General features: G+C 33.4%; 1 protein-coding gene across 4 annotated transcripts in view; it reads left to right on the forward strand.

Moving 5' to 3' along the window:
• GMDS (GDP-mannose 4,6-dehydratase) overlaps positions 1 to 25,049 on the forward strand; it is a 603,038-nt gene that overhangs the window by 140,940 nt on the left and 437,049 nt on the right. For all 4 annotated transcript variants that reach the window (XM_039869468.1, XM_039869467.1, XM_039869470.1 and 1 more), the window contains exons 3-4: positions 6,096 to 6,183; positions 7,732 to 7,841. In XM_039869468.1, the coding sequence (XP_039725402.1) occupies positions 6,096 to 6,183; positions 7,732 to 7,841 (198 nt within the window). The remainder of the gene's footprint in view (positions 1 to 6,095; positions 6,184 to 7,731; positions 7,842 to 25,049) is intronic.

Here is a 25,049-nt window from a genome sequence, read left to right on the forward strand (position 1 = left end):
ATTTTCTCAAACTTCTTCAGCTTAAAATATTCAATATGCCAGGTGCCATATCTGGAGTAGTATGTCCTGAATTCCATCGTAATCATTGCAGTTTTGGAAGAGAGAGATAATATATCAGAAAGAATGCTTGAATTGCATGGATGCTGAGTTCTACTTCCAAGGTGGACATGGGGGACTGAGACTTGAGGGTGGCGGGTACAAGTAGTGTCTGTAGCTAGTCCAGAGAAAAAGGGAGTGGCAGTGTGAGATGCGTTGGTCTCTGTGATAATGTGGTGGACGAGTAATAGGGTCTGGGATTAGTCAGGATATGATAGATGGTAAACATTCTCAGTCATCAGGATGGTGCTCTTAATGTTATTGGGAAAGACTGAGAAGAAGACATGCACAGAGATGCAAAGCTCCACTTATGTGTCTCATTAAGGAACTAATTTAGTAATATTCCTAAATGGATGCAAGACTTAGAAATTAATGCAATAAAAACCTAGGACTCCCAGGTGATCCACAAATATTGGCATTTGAAATTTTAAGAGCAGATTTGATTCTGATAAAGACAGACAATAGAAGTCCCACTTGGCAAGTCATAGTTAATGGGAGGAATGAATCACTGAAACAATGATTGGCAAGAGAAGAGAGGGTTAGGAGTGAGCTCCATAAATTGATAGAAACAAACACTATAGACAATAGAGATGGAAGGTACAGAGCTACAAAGCCTAACCAGAAATGATTCCTCCTCACAGCACAGGAGAAATGTGAATTTTGTAGGAACAGAGGGAGTAAAAGGGTATTTATTCATGCTATACTCAATTTTAATAGGTTGATGTGTTCAGTTTTAAGAGATTAGTATAATTGGAGGATAAACCCTGAAGAGGAATCTCATTGTGGCGCAGGCTTTATCTTTTTGTGCTTCAGTCAAAGTAAATGTGAAAGTGATTTTCCTAAGAGGCTGCATTGGAAAATTTCCAGAATTATCAGCTAGCTGTCTCTGGTTGCTCAAGACCATGAGCAAAATAATAGGATTAGTAAATTACATGCAATAGGATAAGAGGGGGACATACCTGTCCATACCTGAATTGACAGGGTCAACATCAGCAGTTTTGGATAAGCACTCCATAGGTTCTCAACCTTTAGTATGCATCAGAGTCACCCAGAGACCTTTGAGATACAGGTAGCTGACTCAGATCTGGGATCTGCCTTTCTAACAAGCCCCCAGTTGTTGCTGATGCTGATCCCCTGCGTACTGTAGTTTGAGGACCACTGAAACTAAAGGTTCAAATGAGATCACTTAATCATAAGATATCTTAATTTGTGGAGCCTTGCTTCTCAGAGCTCTCATATTATTTTGAATCTTTGTATAAGAGATATCACTAGGCTCAGAAGTAACTGGAAACAGTATACTTTGGGGTAGCAAAGTACAAGCCAAGAGCAAATAAACACTGGAAAGAAGATCTACAAATTCTATGAATAGGCTTAATACTGAGACTGAGTTCTTCCTAGAAAAGAAAGGGGCAAACTTTAATTGGTTAGCATGGCAAGAATAGTCTTTCATTATGAAGATGAGGGAAGCAAGGTGAAGAGTAGACAGGGTAGTGATGATGGGACTGCATAGGCAAGAACAAACCCTGTATGAAGAGTTAGCTTAGCATAGTTAGGTGTACTCGTTAGGTATACTCCTTTACTCCTTTCCAATGAAATAAGCAAAGTAAAGGTATAAAAAATTTGGCTAACTTTAAAGCAAAAACATACATCGGTATATGACTCGAAAGGAATATTGTATGTTAATAGACTGATTTGTCATAGTTAAATACTTTGTATGACCTCACACATTAAATACTGAAGCTTTGGGGCATGGTCATCTGATGTGGACAATGAAATTCACACATCTGATCATGTTTTGAGTGAACTGTTTAATGTGAACAAGTGAAGGAATTCTTTATCCCTGGTCCAGTTCTCATTGAGAAGAGACTATTTAAAGGTTTAAATTTAATGATTTTTAATGTTGTTTCTTGATTTTTTTTCCTCAAGATTAAACATTAAGGAGAACATAAAAAGAATGGATCTAATACTAGTTCATTATAGAATACAGGTGTCATTTTATGATGGGGAAAACTAAGAATTGTCAGGATTTAGAGGAAATCGCCCTTTAAAGGTTTATATATTTAGTTCTACACATTGTTGGTGTGCAAAGGATAATTCTTCTTTATACCTTCTCAGCCCACTCAGAGCAAGGGAGGTGAATGAGTCAGTTCAGCTCACTGTGGAGAGGAATCCCTTGGGCTCTGGTGCTGGATAGATAGCCTGTGTCCTCTTCCTCCTCTGCCACTTGTGGGCTCTGTGGCCTTGCGTAAGTCATTGGGCCTCTCTAAGACTTAGTTTTTTCACATAAATGGGAATGTCTTGAAGATTAGGTAAGACAATCCATGGAAAACAGTCTAGAGGAGCTCTGTGGGATCTGTGGGGCTTATTGATACAGGAGGGACAGATGACACAGTGCTTGATGCTGACAAGCCAAGGGACATAGATTTTGTAGAGGGCTGCTTAGTCCAGTTAATTAGCATTAGCAAAAAGCAGGCATGTTACATTGCCTAGGATCCTAGCATATTCCTTGTCATCCTAAGGGAAAAAGGAAACTTGACAGAAGTAAAGCTTCTTGCGAAACTACATTCTAGTTTCAAGTGCCTTTCTTAGCATCATTGTTAGCAGATTGGCCAACAACATACTTTGGTACCCATTTTGCACTAAATACAGAAAGAAGCCAGAAAAATGAAAGGCAAAGTTAAACTGTTTAAAAGCTAAAATTTGTCTGGGAATATATGGAAAATCTATGTTAAAAAACTTGGCAATAACTACAACATAGCATATCAGAATTGTAAATAAAGAATAAGTAAATTGCAGGTTCCCCTTCCAGGAGAAGAACTATAACTAGGAAGATCAGGAGAACAGAAAAGAAATGGAATATAAAGATTGTCCAGTTGTTCTCTCTGATAAATTATTTGTTAGAACATGGAATTTCTATGATTCCATTCTTCCTTGATCTGTGAGAATCTTTGAAATAGTTTTTCTAGGTTGTTGGATATCCCAGAAGCTTTGGCAAAAAAAAAAGGCAAAGCTTTTTATGGATTTCATTTTGAAACCATACCGAGTGTTGGCACAATGGACCATATTTACCCTTTAACATGACCACTTACTAGCTGTGTGGTCTCAGGCAGCATCCTCATCTGTAGAATGGGAATAGTAATAGGAAGGTTGTGGTGAAGATTAAGTGATTTAATGTTTATAAAGAATAGTGTCTGGCACATTGTCACGGCCATGTAAATGTTAGCTATTGATGTTATCTACATAATCTAGACTTTTCAAAAGGCAAGTGGCATTAAACATCCCTGGAAGGCATCCTTGCCTCACAAGAAAAATACGGACACAAGTATTTGAAATATAGTGATAATATGTTCTATTTTCTTGACATATATACATACATACATACATACATACATACATACATACATACATACGTAAATGGGGGGAGGTGGAGGCAGAGAGGGAAGGAGAGAGAAAGGGAGGAAGAAATGAAGAAAGGGAAGGAAAGGAAGGAAAGAAGGAAGGAAGGAATGAATGAATGAACGAACGAATGAATGATGGATTTCTTTAAGTATTGCCTAATCAGATTCTAGGTTTTGATGTTAAACCAACTTTGTTCTGACATTGAGAGAATTTGAAATTTTCCTTTTCATCACTTAGTTAAATGAGACATGAAATTTGTCAAAATACTCCCATTTATTTTAAGACTTCAGTTTTTCAGAATTATATTTTGTTTTTGAACTGTAATTTAATAATGATTTTGATTAAGTTTATATGGAGTCACATTTAGTTCATTTATTTTTTCACTTTGGTTTTCTAACTCCTCATCTCATTTCCCCTAATAATCCTTATAAAAACAAACAAAATGCCCTACATACATTTCTTTATAAAGAGAAAGCTGCTAATCTCAAATTCTTAACTAGATTATCCAGTTTGCACACATTTTGGCTTGTCTTAAAGTTTGTATTTCACCTGTCTCAGAAGCAGACAGACTTAGCTTTCATTAGTTCTTAGAACAATACTTGCTGTCATGGATTAAGCATTTGGCAGGTCTTTCTTTCCTGTATACATGTATAACAAGTTAGGAATGAGGGAAAATTAGAACAGCTTTTTTTCTATTAAAAAAGGCAACCCCAAAACTAGTGCTTAATGCTTTATTGTCACAAATGCGATATTAATGTCCTTTATTATTTATTTGCTGAATTCTGATATTTATACTGAATTCATCAATATCATTTAATTTTTATCAGAGCCTTATATGTTTATGTACAGTGTGTATGTATCTGGCATTTCTCTTTGTTTTGGGTTGTTGGAATATGGGTCTTACCCAGAATTCAACAATCAAGAGCAAAAATAGACGTAACCACATTTTTATTAAGTTTTTCATTGTCAGTTAAATTATCTGTTTTTAGAACATATAAATTCATCTCTATCCAATGAAATAAAGTTCTGCTTACATCAGAAATTTGTGTTTCAGAAGTAACTTTGGTAGTAAATACCAATTTTGCTATGTAGAAGTATATATATGAACTTGTTTTTTATTAAATAACATTTATTAAGTTTGTAGAACAGTTCAACTTTGCAATCAAGTAACAATTTGAAAAATTGGAGACCATTAAGTATAATAAATCCTAATATGTTATTTTCTTCACTTGTAAATTAAGAGATGGATATGTATACCCAAATCTCAACTTAATATTTCCCAGATTTTACTGTTTACTTCCTAAAATTTCAACCAAGGTTGTTATGTTCCTTTCTTAAAATATTTTTATGTTTACCAAATTTTCTTGGGTTTAGTTCTTTTGGAAAATAGAGTAGATGAGTGCTTTTCTCTTTCACTAAAGCAACTAACCAACAGAATTATTAATTGTGGGTGTGTTGTATCCTTTTTGCAGACATCAGTTTCTCATGTATGCCATATAAAGTGATGATGACATTTCTTTCTGTTTGAAAGAAAGTCTTATGTGCTTATAATTTCCCCTTGCAATTGGAATATTTGAATCATACCAAGGATTAATTTTGGTTTGAAATAGACATAAAATGATTGAGTTAAAACGCAGAAGTGTATTCAGCTACAAATGAAACTACCCAACATTAGAAAGAACACTTCTAAAATAAGTGAAGGATTAAAACTGCCACCAGTAGAACTGGAACTTGGGCAGCAGGTGACATAAGCTAGTATTAGCATTGGCAACACAAAGGGAGCAATCTTGACACAAGAAGGAAGTGATACCAGTTCTTGAATAATTTCTCTTATGTATGAGACACAAATAGTCTTTTCTTCAGTATTAGAACAGGTATGCTTTCTTTTCCAATGATTTTTTTTTTCATTACACTTACGATGGTTAAGTCAAAGATAAAAATAAAAATCCTCTCTTCATTTGAGTTTTCTTCATGTCTTAAATCTAGTAGTACATAAATCTTGTCCCCAGCTTGTGCTATTTAGCTTTCTTACTTTTCCACACAGCTGCATATTAGCAGCTGTTCTCTGATTTTATTTGTAGACCCAGATACATATAAATAATAGGTGCAGGATACAAAAGTCTGAGGACACTGGAAATATGTGGTGGCATCGAGCCTCTCTGCTTCATGTTTTGTGTTAAAGAGGCTGCAAGGCTGTTTTACTGATATGGCTTCATGTGGTCTGTCTTCAGTTTCAAATTTAGGAGATATTTTTGTCAGCAGTAGGACTGTAAGTGTGCGTGTGTGTTTAGAAAAGGAGACATTTGAGTATCTACGACTAAGCATTTGCTGTGAAGTCACATAATTATCTAATTACTTTTGTTGAGATTGGCAGTAAAAACACTGGTGAAAGATGAAGGTAGACGGTACTGGTGGCTAGAGGGCAGTGGTTGGGGAGAATGTAAGCAGTGGAACTATTTCTCATAATTTAAAAATAATTTTTATCGATGTTATATATTTTTTCACAAAGCTAAACATAAGCAAAAGAACTTCTGAGTTGCTTATTAATTCTCATTACACATTTATAACTTATTCTTATCTTTCACACTATAAAAATGCAGGTTCATGGAATTGTCCGGCGATCCAGTTCATTCAATACAGGTCGAATTGAACATCTGTATAAGAATCCCCAGGCTCATATTGAAGGAAGTAAGTAATTTTCTTTTTATAAAATCTCTTTCTATAACTTCCTACATTAGAAAGTATTTTCAAATGTCATTTTTCTCAAAGTCCATCAAGTTGCAGTTATTTACCCACTAATTACCTGCATTAAATGCTATCTGAATGTTTTGAAAACCCTTCATTGCTTGTTGCCCCTGGATCACACTGTCATCTTGGTTAGGCTGTTACAAGGATATTGGTCAGGTAATGCTACTCCAGAGACCAAGAGTAGACATGCCATCGATCACCTATCTCCAGGTGTTACTATCCCCTCAAGTGAGATTAGTTCCATATTCACGGAGCACTTCTTTGCTTTTTACATTTAGTCTAATTAAGTTCAGCAATCTTTGTACATTTATTTAATTTTTTAAATAATTTGTGAAGGCAGGTCTAAAAACAAATGGCAGTAAAAACTATATTTAATTGCTTTACAGATTGTTGTCAGTCTGCAGTCGTTTGTTATTTTTGTTAATAAAATTGCCTGCATGTAGCTGTACACTTTACATAGCACAGTCACAGTGTTTTCTCATTTGATCTTTCCAGCAGCTCCCGAGGTTGTGAATGAGACCGTTTTACAGATGAGGAAATGGAGGCAGAGAGAGGTTGTGACTTCATCAAGGCCACACATCATGTCAAAGACAGCTGAGACTAGGATACAGGGATTTTTAACTTCACGTTTAGCTTGCTTTACCCATTCAGTTTTTCCAGCTAGCAGGGATGATCTAGTCATCTTGTAAACCGTGATTTTTTTATTCACTTCGGAGCCTGGAATATTACTTGTACAGGTGGTGGAACTGTCTTCTAGAAAGATGACCCAGTTGTCCCCGGTAAGGGGACAAGATTTACGTTTAGGTTAACCTTAATATTTAGGCTATTCATTATATCTTCCTTGAAAATTGTTATTTTTGTGTAAATTACAGAATGATACTGCCATTAGATCTAGACATAGATCAATATTGTGTAAAAATAACAAAAAGATCAAATTAGCAGATCACGCATATGTATGTGTCAAATTCTTTTACTAATGAATTCAGTGTATGGCTCTGCTTAGATTTAGGGTTAGACTAGGCTAGTTGTCCTTTAATCATTTATGTCACTACTTTGGGCATTTCATGGATAGCTTAAGGATTGATTATGAAGTACTTAAAAATTCGTGGATAAAAGTATCTGAACATAGCTGTCTTCACTTTTATCAATGTGTTAGATTTCTTTAGAGAGTATACACATTATGGTGAGATTTTCTTTGAATCTCACTCTTATGTAACACATCTTATAACCACCTGGGAGCCATAAGCTATAAGCTATGTTAATTGTATAACATCTGTCATAATATTGAGATTTTTAAAAAAGGCCATCTGAGTTTTACAAATCCTGTAGAGACAAAGTCAAGAAATCTGAGTATCTTTCTACTACTTAGGTTTTTAAAGACTGCTTCCCCCTACTAGTCTGGTTTTCAGAGTTTCAGAATATGTATTTCAGTTTTGATATTTTGAAAAATTGGACTTCTGTCTAATGCTATGTTTTTTAATTCTAAAGACATGAAGTTGCACTATGGCGATCTCACCGACAGTACCTGCCTTGTGAAGATTATTAATGAAGTCAAGCCTACAGAGATCTACAACCTTGGAGCCCAGAGCCATGTCAAAGTAAGCCGTTTTCATTATCACTGGGTTCTCTAGCTGTGTTCATAAGTTATTCTATATTTTATTTGCTTCTTAATACAGTAATACAACCACTCATCCCAGTCTTTAAGTTTAATCATTAATATTAGTTTGGATATTACTGAATGCTAATAGAAATACTAATGTATTTTTTAAAAGTACATTTTCTGTTATTGAACAATATAGTAAAATATTACTGCTAACATTAAAATAGCAGTATTCTATTTTGGGGTTGCTCTTGTAGTTGTGAGCCACACTTAGATGTATTTTCTCCCATTTCAAATCACATTGTAAATGAAGTATTTTGTTAAAATATTGGAAAATGTAACTCAATAAAACTTCTATTTTAATATAAATTTTTTGGTAGCGGTTATATTACTGGCTGAAAAAAATAGTACTTTCGAGTCCCAATAATATGTTAAAATTAGTGGAATTAACTTTATTATAAGTAGTAAAAAATCATTGGAAGAAAAACTTTATAGCCTTTAGTCTTCTCAGTATGATATAGCTAATGTTGATTTCTTTTCCTTTATTCAGATTCTCTGGTAGTCCATCTACCTCTCTTTAGTTTTTTTATTCTGGAACAAATTGCAGTATACCTGAGAAGCCCATCCCCTGGATTCTAGTAGTGCTTAATTCAAGTTTTTGTTGCAATATTCTAGTGCTCAGTTGAGTGAGTGAAATCTGAAGCCTGGGATGATAAGAGATCTATTTAGATACTTATTCAATCAGGATAGTTAGTGGAGCTTTGAGATAAAAGCAAACTAACTCTAAGTTAAAGCAGCCCCCTAAAACAATCTATCAGCATTTTTTGCTGTTTGATGAATGAATTCAGCAATCTTTCAGAAAGTATTTAAGGAACAATCATTGGAAGAAAAACTTTGTAGCCTTTAGTCTTCTCAGTATGATATAGCTAATGTTGATTTCTTTTCCTTTATTCAGATTCTCTGGTAATAATATAAGGCCAAGAGTTAGAAGTGAGAAAACTTGGATATGTTTGCAACATGATGAGCATTCTAAATTACTTTAGCAAAAAGTTTGAGGAGAATTGTGAGGTAAGGCTAGGTAGGACGTTGGGCTACATTGGGATATTCTCTACATGTTTTTGAACAGGGAAAAATAGATTCAGAGATGAGTTTTATAGATAAGAGTCTAGAGGTAGGGCTTTAGAAGAGATAGGAAACTGTTGGATGAAGTTGGTGGTATTAGAAGTGGGAATGATGAAGATGAAACAGGATGCCTGGTAGGGTTGACTCCTCTGCTGACAAGATATGAGAATCAAGGGAGAGGGAAAACGGTGCTCCATTGCCCAGGGTTCCAGATAGCTGATGGTACCAATACTAGAAGCAGGCATTCAAGGAGGAACTGTAGGAATTGTGTAGAGGAAATGAGAAGTTTCCTCTTGCATACGTTCCACTAGCAGTACTTGAAGGACATTCAATGGTGAAGCAGGTCATGAAATAGTTTGAAAAATGTGAGGTTTGTGAGAGATTTGGCGGTACGGGGTTATAAATTCAGTTCTAGGAGCTCTTGAGATGCCAAGGTGACAGATGGAAAAAGAGGAGTAGAAGACTGAAGATTAAACCTTGGGGACATGCATGTATTTATAGTGTGGAAGGAGCAAGTGTAGTCACTGATGATGGGAAGTGTAGGAGATGAAGAGGCAGGAGGGTGGAATTGTGTCACAGAAGTAAAAAAAAAAATAGCTCATTCAAACAGGAGGGATGTCAGCGGTGCTAGATAATTCAGATACATCTAGGGGAATGAGCACCAGGAAAAGGTCATTGGCCTTGACAGTTAGGTTAGAAGTGATTTATGACTTGTTAAAAGAGCAGTTTAGCACTATGATAGAAGAGTTAGCCAGAGTGCAGAGGGTTAGAAGTTAGAGGGTTACGAGGGAAATGTAAATTGAGTGGATTCTTTTCTAGAAATTTCTTGGTGTGAAATTTCTTGGTGTAAGGAAGAAAGAAAATTTGATAAAGCTCACTTCAGCATCAGCTGTAAGTTGTTGGGTCCTTCCCAAGAATTTCTGATCCATTAGGTCTACAGTGGGGTCTGAGAACTTACATTTTTAGGATATATCCAGGTGATGCCGCTCCTAGTCTGAGGACTTCACTTTGAGAAATACTGCTCCAATATTTAAGGTTTCTTGGTTTATCCATATATAACATAAACCTTAAATGCATTCTTCTTAGGACTTCTTCCTTTAATGTATCAGCCTTTGAATCTGATATAGAATAGTCCCATTCTTTGCTGGTTAATGACTACATGTGCTTTTAAAGCCTAATACTATATATACCTACAATCAGGAATGATAAGAATGTAGAATTTATGGAGAATCCGATATATGTTTATACCAACATTCTTCATATTCAGAAATCTTTCTCTGAGCAGTGTGTAGTCCATGAGAATAAATGCTGCTTAGGTACTCCTCATATTTTAGGGGAATGGTATGAGTAGAAGCTGTCAGAAAGTCCTTTAAAAGCCTATGTTCCATGCCACTATATCTACTGTGATCTAATGTCAGATTGATTCCTAGTCGTGGAAAGAGTGGGTGTGGGACAGGAGCTGGCATGATGGCAGCTGTGATGACAGACTGCCAAGTTGCTTGGCGGGGGTGGGGGTGGGAGGATGGAGGTGGGATGTTGGTGTGTTTCCTACAACTCCCAAGCTCTGTGCCCCGGGTTTCAGTCTGCCTGTTCTCCTTGCAGCTTGTTAGGGGTTAGGATGGAAAATACATATTTTTTTGCTTGTAATTAATTTCTCTTTATCAATCAGCTTTGTAGGATTTATTGTATTCATAGACAATAGTTTTTTAAAAAAATTCTTTCTGACAGTGGAATGCTTGCAATAATATTAATTAAAATACATTTCTTATTATTTGGTTTGGAGCCCTTTTGAAAGAAGGTTCTAATATTAGCACACTTTGAATTTAATTTTGAATCCGTGACTTCTAGACTGGGCATTGTTTGTGTTGGCTACTCTTTGCATAGAGTAGTCTTCTATCACTCTCACTTCCAGTTAATTTGATGTGGGCTATGGTATGCTAAAAGTAAGGAAAATAAAATAATAGGAAGTTGGTCTGGTTTCCTGTAGGAAACCAGTGAAGATGAAATTGGTTCTTGGAATAAACCCACAGCAGTCTGGGAAATACTGACTGAAGACATTTTTTTCTGAATCATAAACAGAAAAATTATGACTCATGAAGTGTAGGTCATTGAAAGGCTGATTCGATCTTATGTGGGAGAAAGTGAGAGGTGACTGAAATGTACTAGTTGTTAAAAGTAGTTAAACCTAGCATGATGACATCTTTCAAGTAGGAACAAATTATCCAATGTATAGTGTTGACCATTTTGATGGGGAAATATTTTAGGAGTCTTCTTTATTGTTCTTTTTTTTCCTCTGTAAATAATATTTTTTTAGTAATTTCTGTTTTAAATTTCTTATCTGTTCACCATTCATTACTGACATATATTGGATTTTTCCACTTTTCCTCACAACTTCTTTGATAATCTTATATCACTCTTGAAGTTATAGTGTTGGATGAGATCTTTCTACAGTATATCTCGTTCATTATTTCTCCCTTTCATCTTACAATGTCATGTTGGAATTGCCTTTGTTTTTTTCAAAGAGTGAAAATTACGCAATCATGGAATTTAACTTTTAACAAGTTAAAAGGAACTTTAGAAATAATTTAATATGATTTTCATTTTATAAATGAAGTTACCTGCTGAAAGTCACACATCTGGTTACTGGCCAATCCAGGACTAGAACTTAGATCTTTGAATTCTATAGTTTATATTATAAAGACCATCCAAGAAAATGATTATCACTGCTAGTAACAATTCTAATGTAAGATAGTCCTCACCTTAAGTACTTTCTTTCCCCACATATCTTTTTTATATATTTTTCCCTTGTGTCTTTAGTAGAGACAGTCATTTACACTTCTTTTTTCAGTTTTGAGAAGAATTTTCAAATTCCTTCTCAGTGTTGAAGACCATTATTAAGTTTTTCTTTAACTTTGTTATATTCAGATTGAAGAACTCCATACTTCTCATTCATTTTCTAACTCTTTATCTTTATTACTGTCCTTTCCAATTCTCTATAAATGATTTGTTTAAGTTTGTTTCATGACAACTAGGCAGTGTAAGTACCTGGGAGAAAATTGGGGCATGGCTGAGTGAGTGGGAAAGGGATTTCCTCTTCTAGGTGTGTAGGACCAGTTAGCAGATTCTGAACATGGAAGCGTAAGAGCCAAGTCTAAATTGTCCACATAGTGGTACTTACAGCCCAGAAAGCTAAGCAAGAAGCAAAGTTGATTGTGAGCCAAGTAGCTAGTGTAGTAGTCAGGCACCAAGTTAGTATCAGGGAAAGATGAGACAAAAAAGCTAGTCTAGGGAATGAAGCTGGGAATAAAAACATGAATGGGAATTAAAGAATGGCCCCTGGGAAGGAGACTGAGCAATTTAATTACCTGAATTAAAAAATTATCATCTCCAGTGGCTTTTTTTCTGGCTGGTTCTGAGAGTTGAAATTTATAGCTGGAGAGCTAACCCCTATATTTATCTCCAGGAAGCCTAAACCTCTTGTGGCTGCTCTAATTGAGTGGAGGGTGGTGGGTGACTAAATGCATTGGGAGAATTGCCTTATGGTAGGGAAGGGCAGGTGCCTAGTTTGAACATCTGGTTAGTTCCTGAATAACCCAGTTATAGAACAAAACAAAATTGCAACAATGTGGCTCTTTACTGTATAATTAAAGCAAAGGTAGGGGGTGGCCTATTAAAAACCCAGAGCAAACAGCAGAGAGGGCTGTTCTCCTATGTCCTTGCTCACTCTTTTGTTTATTTTGGATCTGGGCAGCCTGACAGGGAGGTGTGAGTAGAGCAGGAAAATGAGGACTAGGCAGGGGCATAGCTATTGCTGTTAGAAAGAGAACTGTCAGAACATCCTTAAACGTGGGTGAGGCTCTAGCCCCACATCCCACACAATTGCTTGTTAGAGTCAAGTTGTGTGAGTACAGCTATTAATTCTGGTTGCTGCCTTTTACCAGGCCCTGTGCCAGCAGGATGCACGAGGGGCTTACAGATGAAAAGCATTGTGATGAGTGTTAGAATAGATGACTGTGTCATGGGGCAGAAGGGAGGAAGCTTTTCATGAGACACTGTAGTATAGACAAGAGTTCTCAAATCAGGGATACACATCAGGATTCCCAGGATACGTTCTAAAATTTCAGATCCAGGCCCACCCCAGAACCTGGGCTTGCTGTTTTCCCTGGCTTCAGATCCTAGCCATGTCACATGCTAGCTATGTGAATTTGGGAAAGTGCTCAACCTTTCCAAGCCTCCTTAGGTTGTGGATCCTGTGAGCCTCTGCACTCGCTTTTGTTTGTAATACTCTTTCTAGATATCCACCTGCATTATTTCCTTAACTTGTCCCAACCTTTACTTAAATATCAGCTTCTCAGCAAGGCCATCCTGTCCGTCTTATTTATAACAATAACTCTCCTGGAAGTGGCTGCATGGTCCTATCTGAGCAAGTACTCTAGGAAATAAAATAGTAGGAGCTGGGGGAGAAGGGGACAGGAAATGCAAATTGGCCACTCCGCTATTCCCGCCCTCCGCCCCCAGTTCCTGTGTGTTCCTTGCTCATAATTTCGGCTAACATGAGAAAATTATCCACAGAAATGAATGCAGTAAGGTAATACAGTGAGTCAGTGTGCCATTCATTTTGGCTTCTGCCTGTGATGGAGTATTGCCCTTTGCCACAGCTGCTGTTTGAAATTGTATGCAAAAATGTTTTCCTCACTCAAATGTCCGTAGTTCCTGCCACTGAAACTTTAACTTGTTATGACATATTATAAAGGGGAAAATGGTGTTTTGGAGCTTTTGTTTTTTATTAAATGGGCCATAGAATTCTGAAGTGAAAGAGATCTTGGCAGTGAGCCAGCTCAAGCCTTTATTTCAGAAAGTGCCGCCTGGAACTTCCATTTGAGGAGCAGCAGAGCTCACTATCTAGGCTGGAACCCAGAGCTGACGCCACTTGGTTTTCTTGTCATACTACTAATCTGAAACTGATGGGAGGAGGAGGTGTCACTGAAATATGAAGGAAAGATAACACAAGACTCTCATGTTTGAGGTCTTACCTCTCTCATCATTCTCACCATTTATTACAGTGAAATAAAGTTTTGATGCAGTAGGTTTGAGTTAGTAACATTGTTTTTTCCTTGCTGGAGGAACTGGTTATAATTAATACCATATGAGTAGTGTTTGCATAGCTAGAAAGATCCCCAAATACAACGATACAAGGTGTAATGTTAGTATGTCAGTGATACTAAAATAAAATTAGTATGAAGTTAAGATAGAAATCCACAGTACTAATTCATCAGGAATGATCACAGTTGTTTTGGTTAGGATAGTTCAATTCAATTCAATATAAATTTTTTATACCAAGAGCCTATACTGTCCTGGTGTTTAAGTTTCCCTAAAGGCTATGGGAGACTAATGATATTTGCTACTTATGTAATCAGAAGAATCAGTAGCTGAACAACCAGAATGAGTAATTTGTTTCTATTCAATGCTTACTTTTAAAAAAGAAATTACCAAATTAGTTATATGACTGTACTGTCAGTTAATCTGTTTCCTAAGATTTAAAAATAAACATTTGTTTTAATTATGCAAATATATTTTTGTCCACATATTAGTATATACCAATTATAACTCCATGTTAGGTCTCTAAAGATAATTTATTTTGCTTAGTAGATATATAAATTGATATAGGCTTATGTATTTTATGAGATTTAAAGTTAATTCTTACGTTTTCATATGTAATTCTTATATGTGCACAGAAACATAAAATCACTCTAGATAGCAAATTATTAATATTGAAATCACGAAGGTACCTGTGGGCAGAAGGCTTTACTTAGTAAAGAGCAGTGAGTGTAATTTTGAGAATATAAGTATTAATAAGATATGTTTGTATTTCGACCTAATATCTCTGCATACTATAATGTGTCTGTTTTTGGAAAAATTAATTCCCTTACAAGTGAAGTGAGTAAGGTGAATGGAGCAAATACTGGATGCTTTTACTCTCCATAGATAGGCAGCTTGGGTGATAACAAATCTCTATGCTTGCGTTTTGCTTGTCTTTGTTCTCCCAGACTCTGTTTCTTCCTGATAGATCTTATTGTCCATCACCTAGGCAGGCACAGTCCCCTTGATATTTAAAAAAATTTGGTAGCTTTTTTAGTTTGTTACAGGGTGAAAATGCAGTATATAACCTTTAATTTCATAATTTGATGTTTGTGCTTACAGTGCATAAACTGCATAAATGGTTCTTAGTAAGAAGTTTAACATTTTTATCTTATATTCATGAGGGTAAAGCAGGACTGTTCACTGCTGGTGGGTCCCATGTCTCATCTGGCTCAAATTCTTCTTGGAAGTCTGTTATGGATTTGAGCAATTGAATTCAAATCTAAAACCACTTAAAAAGTTCTTTATAGTCCATTAAGAATTTATATGAGAGAGAACACTCTATGAAAGTTCTCCTCTCCCTGTTCAAACGGATTGTTTGCTTTATTGGATCTAGGTGGTATTGTAATTTTGATAACAGCTAATAATGTTTGGAATTTTGCTTATAATTAGTGGACCACACAAAGGTATGTTTGTTAAGTTTTGTAGTTTTAATCCACTTACAATTGTGACTTGTTTACAAAATAAAATCCAAAGTATTATTTTAGCTTTGCAAAAATTAAGCTAAAATAATGCAGATAGCTAAATGCACATATTTATCTTAACATCAATTTCTAGATGTATTTATAAGCACAAATACTAAACAAATAGTAAGTCAGCGAAGGTACTATGAGTGAAACTTTTTGTTTTGGACTTGTAATGATGAATGGAAAAGTGTTTTTGGATTCTCAATTAGATTAGAATATGTGAGTTGCATAAATTAAAATGTAGACATAAATAATAACTTGTTTAATACCACAGGTTAGATATATCTGTCCTCCTCCTCACACACAAAAAAACTTGTGTGTAAATTTAAGAATTTAAACTTAACAGGTCTTTTAAAACACCCAATAGATCTTGATATCAAATGTGATTCCTACTTTATCCTCTTAGTACGAGTGGAATTTTTAAAATTCTCTGTTAAACTGGATTCTTAAAGTTGGTGTAATAAGATAAAATGAAACCTTTTCTATTTCAAAGAAATTTAATGTGTAAAATGTTTTTATTAACTTCTATAAATTATTGATTGGCTACCTTACCAGTTTCAGCAAGAAATAAATTCTAAGAAAATGCTTTAATTTAGATTTCTATGTTTTCAAAAATTTCTAGCATCAAAGATTAGTAGGTTTCATTATGTTACTCTTTTTAGTAATATTCACATAATGTATACATTGTTTAGAGATATTAATAAAATAATCATCCATGGTGAATTTGAATTTGCTTTATTTACGAGTAAATATGCATTCAGGCTTGGTTTTGCTTGTTAAACTGTGTTAAGTACATTGTATTGATAGCAATTATGCAGTTACTGTAAATGGCAAATTGGTAGAGGGAAGGCAGCTAATGTGAGCTTTTCATATTGTTTGTTATGTCAGGGTAAAACCTTTTCCTGAGTCTCCTGTCCACTCCCTCGCCTATATTTTTTATTAGTGCCAGTTTATTTAACAGTAAAAAGTGTTTTAGAAATTGGTATTGACAAAATAAACCTTTAAGGAGCATTCTTTAGGACTATTAACACATCATTGGTCCTGATTGGAAGTATCAGTCTTTACTGTGTGCATTAACTGTTAAATGTTTTAGTAGAGGAAAGTTTTTGTTTGTTTGTTTTGCTTAAGGTTCCCATATGGCTCACAATGGAGTGTTTTTCTTATTTGTTTGTTTGACAGTGATGTTTGTCAAGACAATTCCGGACAAGCATAGTCAGTATTTAAAGGGGAGGTTGAGAGGTTCTCTAGTGTTCTGATATATTTTTCCATTTTCCCTAGAAAAGAAGCATTCGAGTGCTTGACTGAGGTTAGTTGATTATTAGGTCACATATTTGAGTTATTAATACTTTACATAACTTATTAGTACTTTTAAGTTATCTAAAGTACTAATGGTCGCTTTACATTTATTTCATATTAAATATTGTAAAAGTGTTTTGGCTTAGTGATCATTTTTATCATATCGTTTGACAAGATATTTAAATTGTAATTTTGCAAAAATTAATTTATTTTATTCTAACTATTTAACGACTTAATACTTAGCTTTTCTTAAAAAATCTTAACATTAGAAGTTTCCATATTAGCTAAAGTTTATCAATAGTAGTAATGGAAAAAACTATTGGTTTTGGTTTATGTTAAATAATGCATCTTAAGTACTCTTCCAGTTTTAGAAAGTTGCTTCATCAAGAAATAAATAGAAATTCCTGGTAAGCTTCTACATTCTTGTGGGGAAGCAAATTATTCCTAAAACTCCCCTTGTCATCTGTCTAGAGACGTGATTGTTTTTTCGAATAGCGAAGTTCTGGTGCTTAGAAGAGTGTTGTACTCTTTTATACACATAGATGGCAGCAAAGTGTTATAAGAGAGCGGAAGTCAACCTTGTAGTTATAATGAAAGATGAGTGACAATATAAACTGACTTCTATCAACATAACTGCCTGTGTCCTGTAGTTAAACATAAAATAAAAAGAAAGCCACTATTGATAACCATGAATATAAGAGAATGAAGAAGTCTATAAGAAGCTATAATACACTGAATTTCTGGACAAATCCCAGGTGGGAAAGCTTAATCTTTTAAGGTATGTCATCGACTCTTGTAAGATGATAGAAATCAGCTAAGATAATATGCATGTCAAAATAAAGAGACAGAGAAGGGCAGGAGGGTGGTAGGGAAAGAGGGAAGTAAAAGAGAAACCATATACAAGTTGCAGCAGCAAGTAATGGCCTGCTGCCTGTGGGTACTGTAGAGTTTGGCCTGCATGTCTCCTTAGTTAAGCAAGTTACAAAGAGGAAATGTCAGTCCCTGAATTAGGCAAACATTCCATGGGAACATTTGCTCAAATGTCAGCATTTTAGAAAATAGAACTGCAGTCTATTATGGTCTGGTCCCCATGTCGGCTTTGCTACTAAACATACAAGCACAAATATATTTCTTCAGAATGAGTTTGCAATTAACAGGTAATTTTATGTCTTAATTAACATTCCTAAATAATGACATAATCACTATAACATATGACAGTCATTATAATTAATATTTAATATGTGTCTGCTTCTGAGGAGCTTTCTGTGGCTTCCCACAAATTTCCAAGGTAATTTTCAAGTTTTAGAATTGAATTTGTTAAAATTACAGACGTGAGGCTCTAATGAAGTAAAATCATATATATTAGAAATCTGAGATATGGAAGCATGTTATAAAAAAGCAATTTATAATATTTTCTGAACTATCGAATCATGTCAGTATCTTAACTACTTATACACATAATGAGGGCTCCTTAATGCCTCTAGAGTAATGGTACTAGAGTAATGGTAAGGGAAACATTTCCCTTACCCTTTAGTTTTTTTCTGATCTACTCTCATGCGATTTAGTACCACAGACTAATCTCTGGGTCACAAAATTGATTCCAAAGGTGTGTATAACAACTAGCTCAAATGCAGTGTCTGGCAAGTCTCTCTTGTGACAGCAACTTATTTCTCACATAATTATTTTTTTAGTAAATTTGATATCTTAACAACCTTTTCCCTCATTTCTGTGTTCAAAAATAACACTTAATATAATTTATTTCTCATACTTAATAAAGGCTTACTTGAGAGTATATTGCCGTTCACTTTCTAGCTGCTTCAAGCAAACGAAGTTAGGAGGGAATGTGGTTTGCCAGGGTGTGCGGTGGTTTCCAGCCCCATTTGCTGTGCACTGTAATGGGCCTCAATGTTGTTTTAATGAAGCATAAAACATATTCCGGCTGTTGCTAGTTGCTTACTAATGATTAAATGGTTATACTTTGTCACATATCAGTAGAAGAAGAAGATACACACATATATATGTTCTGTTTTTCTGTTTTAAACAACTATTGTGTTAACTTCAATTTGTATGCACACATAAGTCTGTCTTACTCTAATTTTTTTAGTAGTGTGGGCTGTGTAGACACAAGAACTAAGAACTAATCAAAATTTGAATTTGACTAAACTTGTAATTATTTTATAATTTTGCGAGCTTTCAATTTCATTAATTAAATGGAATTTTATAAGATGAACTTTCACTATCATATAATTCTTAAAACCAAAGTCTAATATGTGTGAATTACAGTTATATATAATTTCTTTTATAAATCATTTCAAAATATCAAATATATTTGTTTTAGGAATAGATTTTAATATATATAATTTGTTTTAGATTATCATCTGATCCTTGATAACAACTTTTAATTAAAATATAATATGTTTTGCAGGTGATGGCATACTTTTTCTTTTACACTTTTTATTCGTCTTTGGCAGTCATTAGACTGTGCGTTTTTTCTTAATTGGGTAGTATCAATCAGATTACTTATGTGACCTTTTCACTTCCACACTTTTCATAAAAAGGACAGTATTGCAGCACTACTTCCTCCAACTGCTTGGTTTCACATAATCATGTCTAAAATAGGCAAATTCAACAAAAGACTATTGTTTTAAAACTTTTTAAACCAATATATTTGATTTCTTAATATTATTAGCACTGGCATATCAATATTTTCTTGATAAAATATTGTAAATATTTTACATAAACAATTAAATGTTGAATAATTAAGTTTTTTCAATTTGCTTATAACCTTTTAAACAGATTTTAGAAAGGATGCATGCTACAAATAACTTTGATGCACTTTTTAAACTAGAAAAACAGATTTTATATCAGTTATTTTATTGGCATTTTATAACCAATCGTAGTTTGGGATAGCTTTACATTTGTAAAATGATGAAATCTTCCGCTATAATATGATGATAGCTTATGTCTTGAATATTTTTCCTAATGTGTTAACTTTCATGTAATTAATTAAGTAGCATCCAGTTTTGATCAATAAAATAGAGTACACTCTATTATTTGGAATTATACTGTCAAAATATTTGTGTTTATAATTCTTAGCTTTTCTTTAATTAATTATACCCAAAGTGTGCTTTAAAAAAAAAATCTGATAAAATAATTTAAAATATATAAATGTTTTAAAAGTTATTTAAGTTGGTAGATAAGAGAGACTGTAATCCCAAAGCATATTTTCTCTTGTGACCATTGTTTTTCATGAAATATTAATAATCAGTGGAAAAATAAATTTTGTATAAATGTCCTAATGTCCATCCAGTTTTGGCTCAAAATTAATCTTTTAAAAAATTCTTTTTTTTTTTTTTACAGGTTGCATCTTTATTTTTGGATTAAACACTTAAGTTCATGAATGTATTGCCCATAGTTTGTATTCTTTGAGGGATGATTTTACATAGATTTGATGTGCTCTCTCATTTTGTCAGAGATTCTTTTATATCCCTAGATACCTTTTCCCCCACTTCCTCCTCTTTTAGTTTCTTCTTGAGGATTCTACTTATCAAGTTTAACATCTTTTATGATGATGAGTCTTGGTGGTGCAACTTTCTTGGTATAGGGTCCAGAGACTAATCGATAAAATAGTTAAAAATGTCTCCAACGTGTAAATACTAGCTTGTCATTTTTTTCTTGAGTTTTCTCTTTTGACAAGATTCATTGAATTTTCTTTTTCTTTTTTTGTATGTTTTCTGCCATGCTAATTCTGAAAGAATTTATATAGATTTATCATTTGGGAAAAGATGTATTTTAACTGATGACATAAATATCCCAGTTATATAGTTAGTTATCTGGTCAAAGATTTCAAGTTGCAAACCAGTCAAAACTCATCCTTTATAATGTATCATAAATTATATTTAGTATTTTTTCTAAAAATTTTTTAGTAAAATTTTGACATTTGAACATTCACAGTTTTAAAAAAGAAATGTCAATCTCAGCTTATGTGCTCATTAAATATTTAATAGAAACATTGCAGGTTAATTATATCTTTTTTGTAATAGAGGTTTAAGAAGTTTTGATTCATCTTACTCATTTTCTTTCATTCTTGAAGAAAATACTAATACAATTGAAAACTTTTAGCGAAATCAATTCTCAGGATAAGAATTACATTTCTATGTGTACAACAAGAATAAATTCAGAGAATTAATGCTTGTCTTTATTTTCAGGGGCATTTCATTTTCTCCACTCTGGTAATCTTAATTCCAGATGTTAGCACATGACAGTCATGTAGTGTTCTAGTCACGTGTTTGTTTGTTTGTTTTTATATTATCTCTGTGAACTCATGCTATATGTAGTAACTTGATTTGTCAGTTATATTGATTTTGTTGCTGTCATTTACTTTTTATTCGTAGTCTTCCATCTGTATTAAACTAACAACATGTTTGTTGCCACTTGTCAAATTCCTTACTGAATAATATGTATTTTATTTAAATTGTATTGTGACTTTTGACCTTCATGAATAGAGCTTCATAAAATTAAATAAAATAATTTGTTTTATATACATATATTTTAATGAAACATCATTATAGTGATAAAAATATTGATTGTTGGAACATTTACGACATTAAGGAAACACCTAAACGTTGATAATGTCTGAAAATTTACAAATTGTTTATCTCTTAGAAATTTGTATTAAATATACAAGGTAACTACATGGTTGACATGTGAGCTGAGGATTCACTATATTGACAATTTATATTTATTTATTTAACCCATTTTTAATTATATAATCTATGATTTCAGCTTCTTCGATCTTATATCTGTGATCGATATACTGAAATGTAAAACATTCTAAATACTAGCATAGGATATTTTTCTTTATGAAAAGAAAAAAAATCAGACTTGTCAGAGTCTTAGTGTTTTTAGTCATGTAAAGCAAAACTTATGAAAAAAAATAAAATAAAATAACTTCTCCAGGCCTCAAGTTCCTCATTAGTAAAAATAGAGTACGACTTTGGGAAAGAGGGAAGAGTTAGGTTATACACTCTCTAAAATCACTTTTAACCCTAAAATTCTGTGATTCTATGATAGGTTTTTGCAGTGGTATTATGCTTATTAATATAAATTATATATCATGTTTAATGTAAACAAAAGTTAATAAAAACTAAAGTTGAAAAGTTCAAACAATCTCTCAAAAACCATACTTTTGAGGAAGAATCAATTGATAGATTTTAGTATATAATGGTTTTCTCAAGAAGTATTTGAGATCATTTAAAGTAGACTTATACCTTTTCGAAAATTTAATACAGAATAGTGGAAACTTTGGGATGGAAAGAACGTTATGTTCCATTTTGTCGGAAAATTCAGAGTAAAGATGAGTACCCTGAAAGCTGTTGATCACACTCTTACCATGGGAATATCTTATCTAGAGAAAATTAATATGTGAATATTTTCTGTAAAATAGAAATTTGGTTGGATTAAATAAGTTGTTTTTCTAAATACTGCATGCCAGTTTTTATATATATGCATTTTAATAAATTGATTCTGTGGCATATAATAAATATCAGTGCCAGTGTTAATTTGTTTCTATATTTCACTTTAGTAGTTATGTCTTTATTTCTTAAAACTTTTAGACAATTTCAGTACAATCTGATGTGTCCCAAATTTGACTATCAGGGAAAATCAGGGAAAAATAAACAAACCTATTTTTGTACCTTGGATATGTTGAATATGTAGTTTGTAATTATTTAAACTAAGCTTGTAAGTATTATAAGTAACTTTTATTAAAGTACAACTTTCCATAAATTCCAGTTTAATGAATTGTTGCCGTTGCAGGGAGTGGTGGTGGGGAAGGGATTTATTTGGAGAAGTAGTTAAATTTCAAGTGTATGTTTGATTTGTAGTGTAATAGAGTTTGTCACTTGTCATTATTGGGGCTCTACTAAATGTTTGCTAAATGGAAGTTTATAATGTGAAATGTAGTGATTAAATATAGACACTGATTTTAGAAAACAAAAAGTGAAAGTTTAAAAAATGTATCTTTAAAAGATAACATTATAATTTCACTGGCATGGCCCAAATTCATTATCTGGCAGAAAAAAAATAATTATAAGTTTTAATTTTCAAGATATTTATTTTTTGTTAATTTTTTATTTGAATAAAGAATTGCTGTTTATTCCTAGAGTTTATAAAAGTCAGAGAAAAATACTACATGCTAATAAAACCATGCCTTTTTTTTAGCTATAGTTGTATTTAAATATTGTATTCCCAAGTGAGAGAATCCAACGTAATGTTATATTAACTAGCATAGAGTCAATTATTTTTAACTCATCCAGATTACTTTTTCATTTAGTAGCATTTCATGCATTCAAGGTGGTAAACTTGTTTTTAGGTTGGTGTTTTTTAAAGCTTATTATCAGTCTTATTTTAACCCCAGTTGGACATTTCTAAAATATTTACTCTGAGCTTTCTATGTTTCCTTATATGAATTGTGGAAGTCTCAGAAGTTTTGTGTAGGGATTGCTATAAGTGTAACTCGAGTAATCATGTAAAAATTAAATTCTCCCCTACCTTTCTTCTGTTTAATTGTCGTAAGGAGTTAAGAATTTGTTTTTAAATGAAGTTATAAATGACATAGAAATTCTTAGATTGGTCTTTATCTTTTGCTATCTATAATAAAAACTAAACAATTTTTAAATAGTTTACTTTCTTCGACTAAGTTTTCATTATTTGAAGAGCAATTGTAAAAATAATTTATGTGTGATTTTCTTAATATAATCCTAGCTTATTTTTTTTGCTGATAAAAGGAAGCATTTAATCAGCTTTATATTGTGTTTTTTTTTTCATGCTTTTGGTAGCTTATTGAAGTTTTTTTTCTTAAGCTGTGATTGTAAATTTGGAAGATGCCTGAAAATTAATTATAGACTGTAATTAATGACAACAATTTATTTATTTGACTTTTTGTCACTATTCTAACCATCTAGACTGGTGACTACCTTCTTAGAACTGGAAGACCTTTCTTCTTATTCCTTCATTTTACATAGTAGATAACTGAATTTCTAAAAAAATAATCTCCTTGCCTTGGGTTACCCCAGGTCAAAGAGCTAGGTTATGTGGGGCAGAACTGAGACTAAAGTTAAGGCTTTGTTACTTTTCATTCAGAGATAAATCTTCTCTACCCATTGCCTCTCACTTGCTTTGTCAAAGTATGACATGGATGGATTGCTTGGAATTCTTTCAAAGTCTTTCTTGTGTAATAATGATGGCAAAGATCTCAAGCATTTGTCAGGCGCCCCTAATACATATTGTGACAGCAGTTTAAGGGAAGGGGCAAGGTGGATTTATTATTAATAAAATATTAAAATTCTTATATTAAAGCCAAACATAATTTACATTCAGTTTCATCCCTCACTGCTCTACCTGTCCATTTTTGATTTAAATTACCACTCTCTCTTCACTGAAGCATACATACATCCTCCTCTTAGCCATCCCCCACACCACAACCCCCTTCTGTAGATAGGTGGTAAATACAGAAAGTTGTTAAAGGGCTTTGACTGGAACCATCTGTTTTGCTCTTTCTCAAAAGCAATAGACTGGGCATTATTTCATTGAGGGGAGGGTGGTATATATACACTTATCAATAATAATAAAATATAAGAATAAAAAATTTTGAGATTCCAAAAATTTATTGATCTTTAAAAGCTTCTTTTGGACTTCTGAGTATTCGTGCAATTCTTTTGTTCATTTATTACCTGGAACTTGGGAATATGTATGTTTTATTTTTCCTTTTCCTTTCAAATAGCATTATTTTCTTTGTAGTTTATACAGCATGAGATAACATTAAGATGAAATTATTAAACAGATTCACATTGTCAATATGTACACTGACAATATGTATTCGTCTTTACTATCCTTAAAGATAAAAAACTTATTCTTTGACTCTTAAATATATGACTCTTAAATATAAAACTTGCAGTACTAACTTAAATGGTCTCTAAATGTGTATACGCACAACTAAAATATAAAGCTGATGCTGGATTTTTCTGGCATGCGGCTTGATTGGGATTTTAATGAGATAATTACTTTAGAACTGTTATCCATCTATTTGAGTTGGGAACCTCCCTGTTTGACACAGGTCAAATAAGTTTTTACTGTTCCCAGGATATTGAGAATTATTTTTCCCCTTTGCTTTTGATTAGTCC

The sequence above is a fragment of the Pteropus medius genome, unplaced genomic scaffold (assembly GCF_902729225.1).
Source record: "Pteropus medius unplaced genomic scaffold, Ma_sr-lr_union100, whole genome shotgun sequence".
NCBI lineage: Eukaryota > Metazoa > Chordata > Mammalia > Chiroptera > Pteropodidae > Pteropus > Pteropus medius.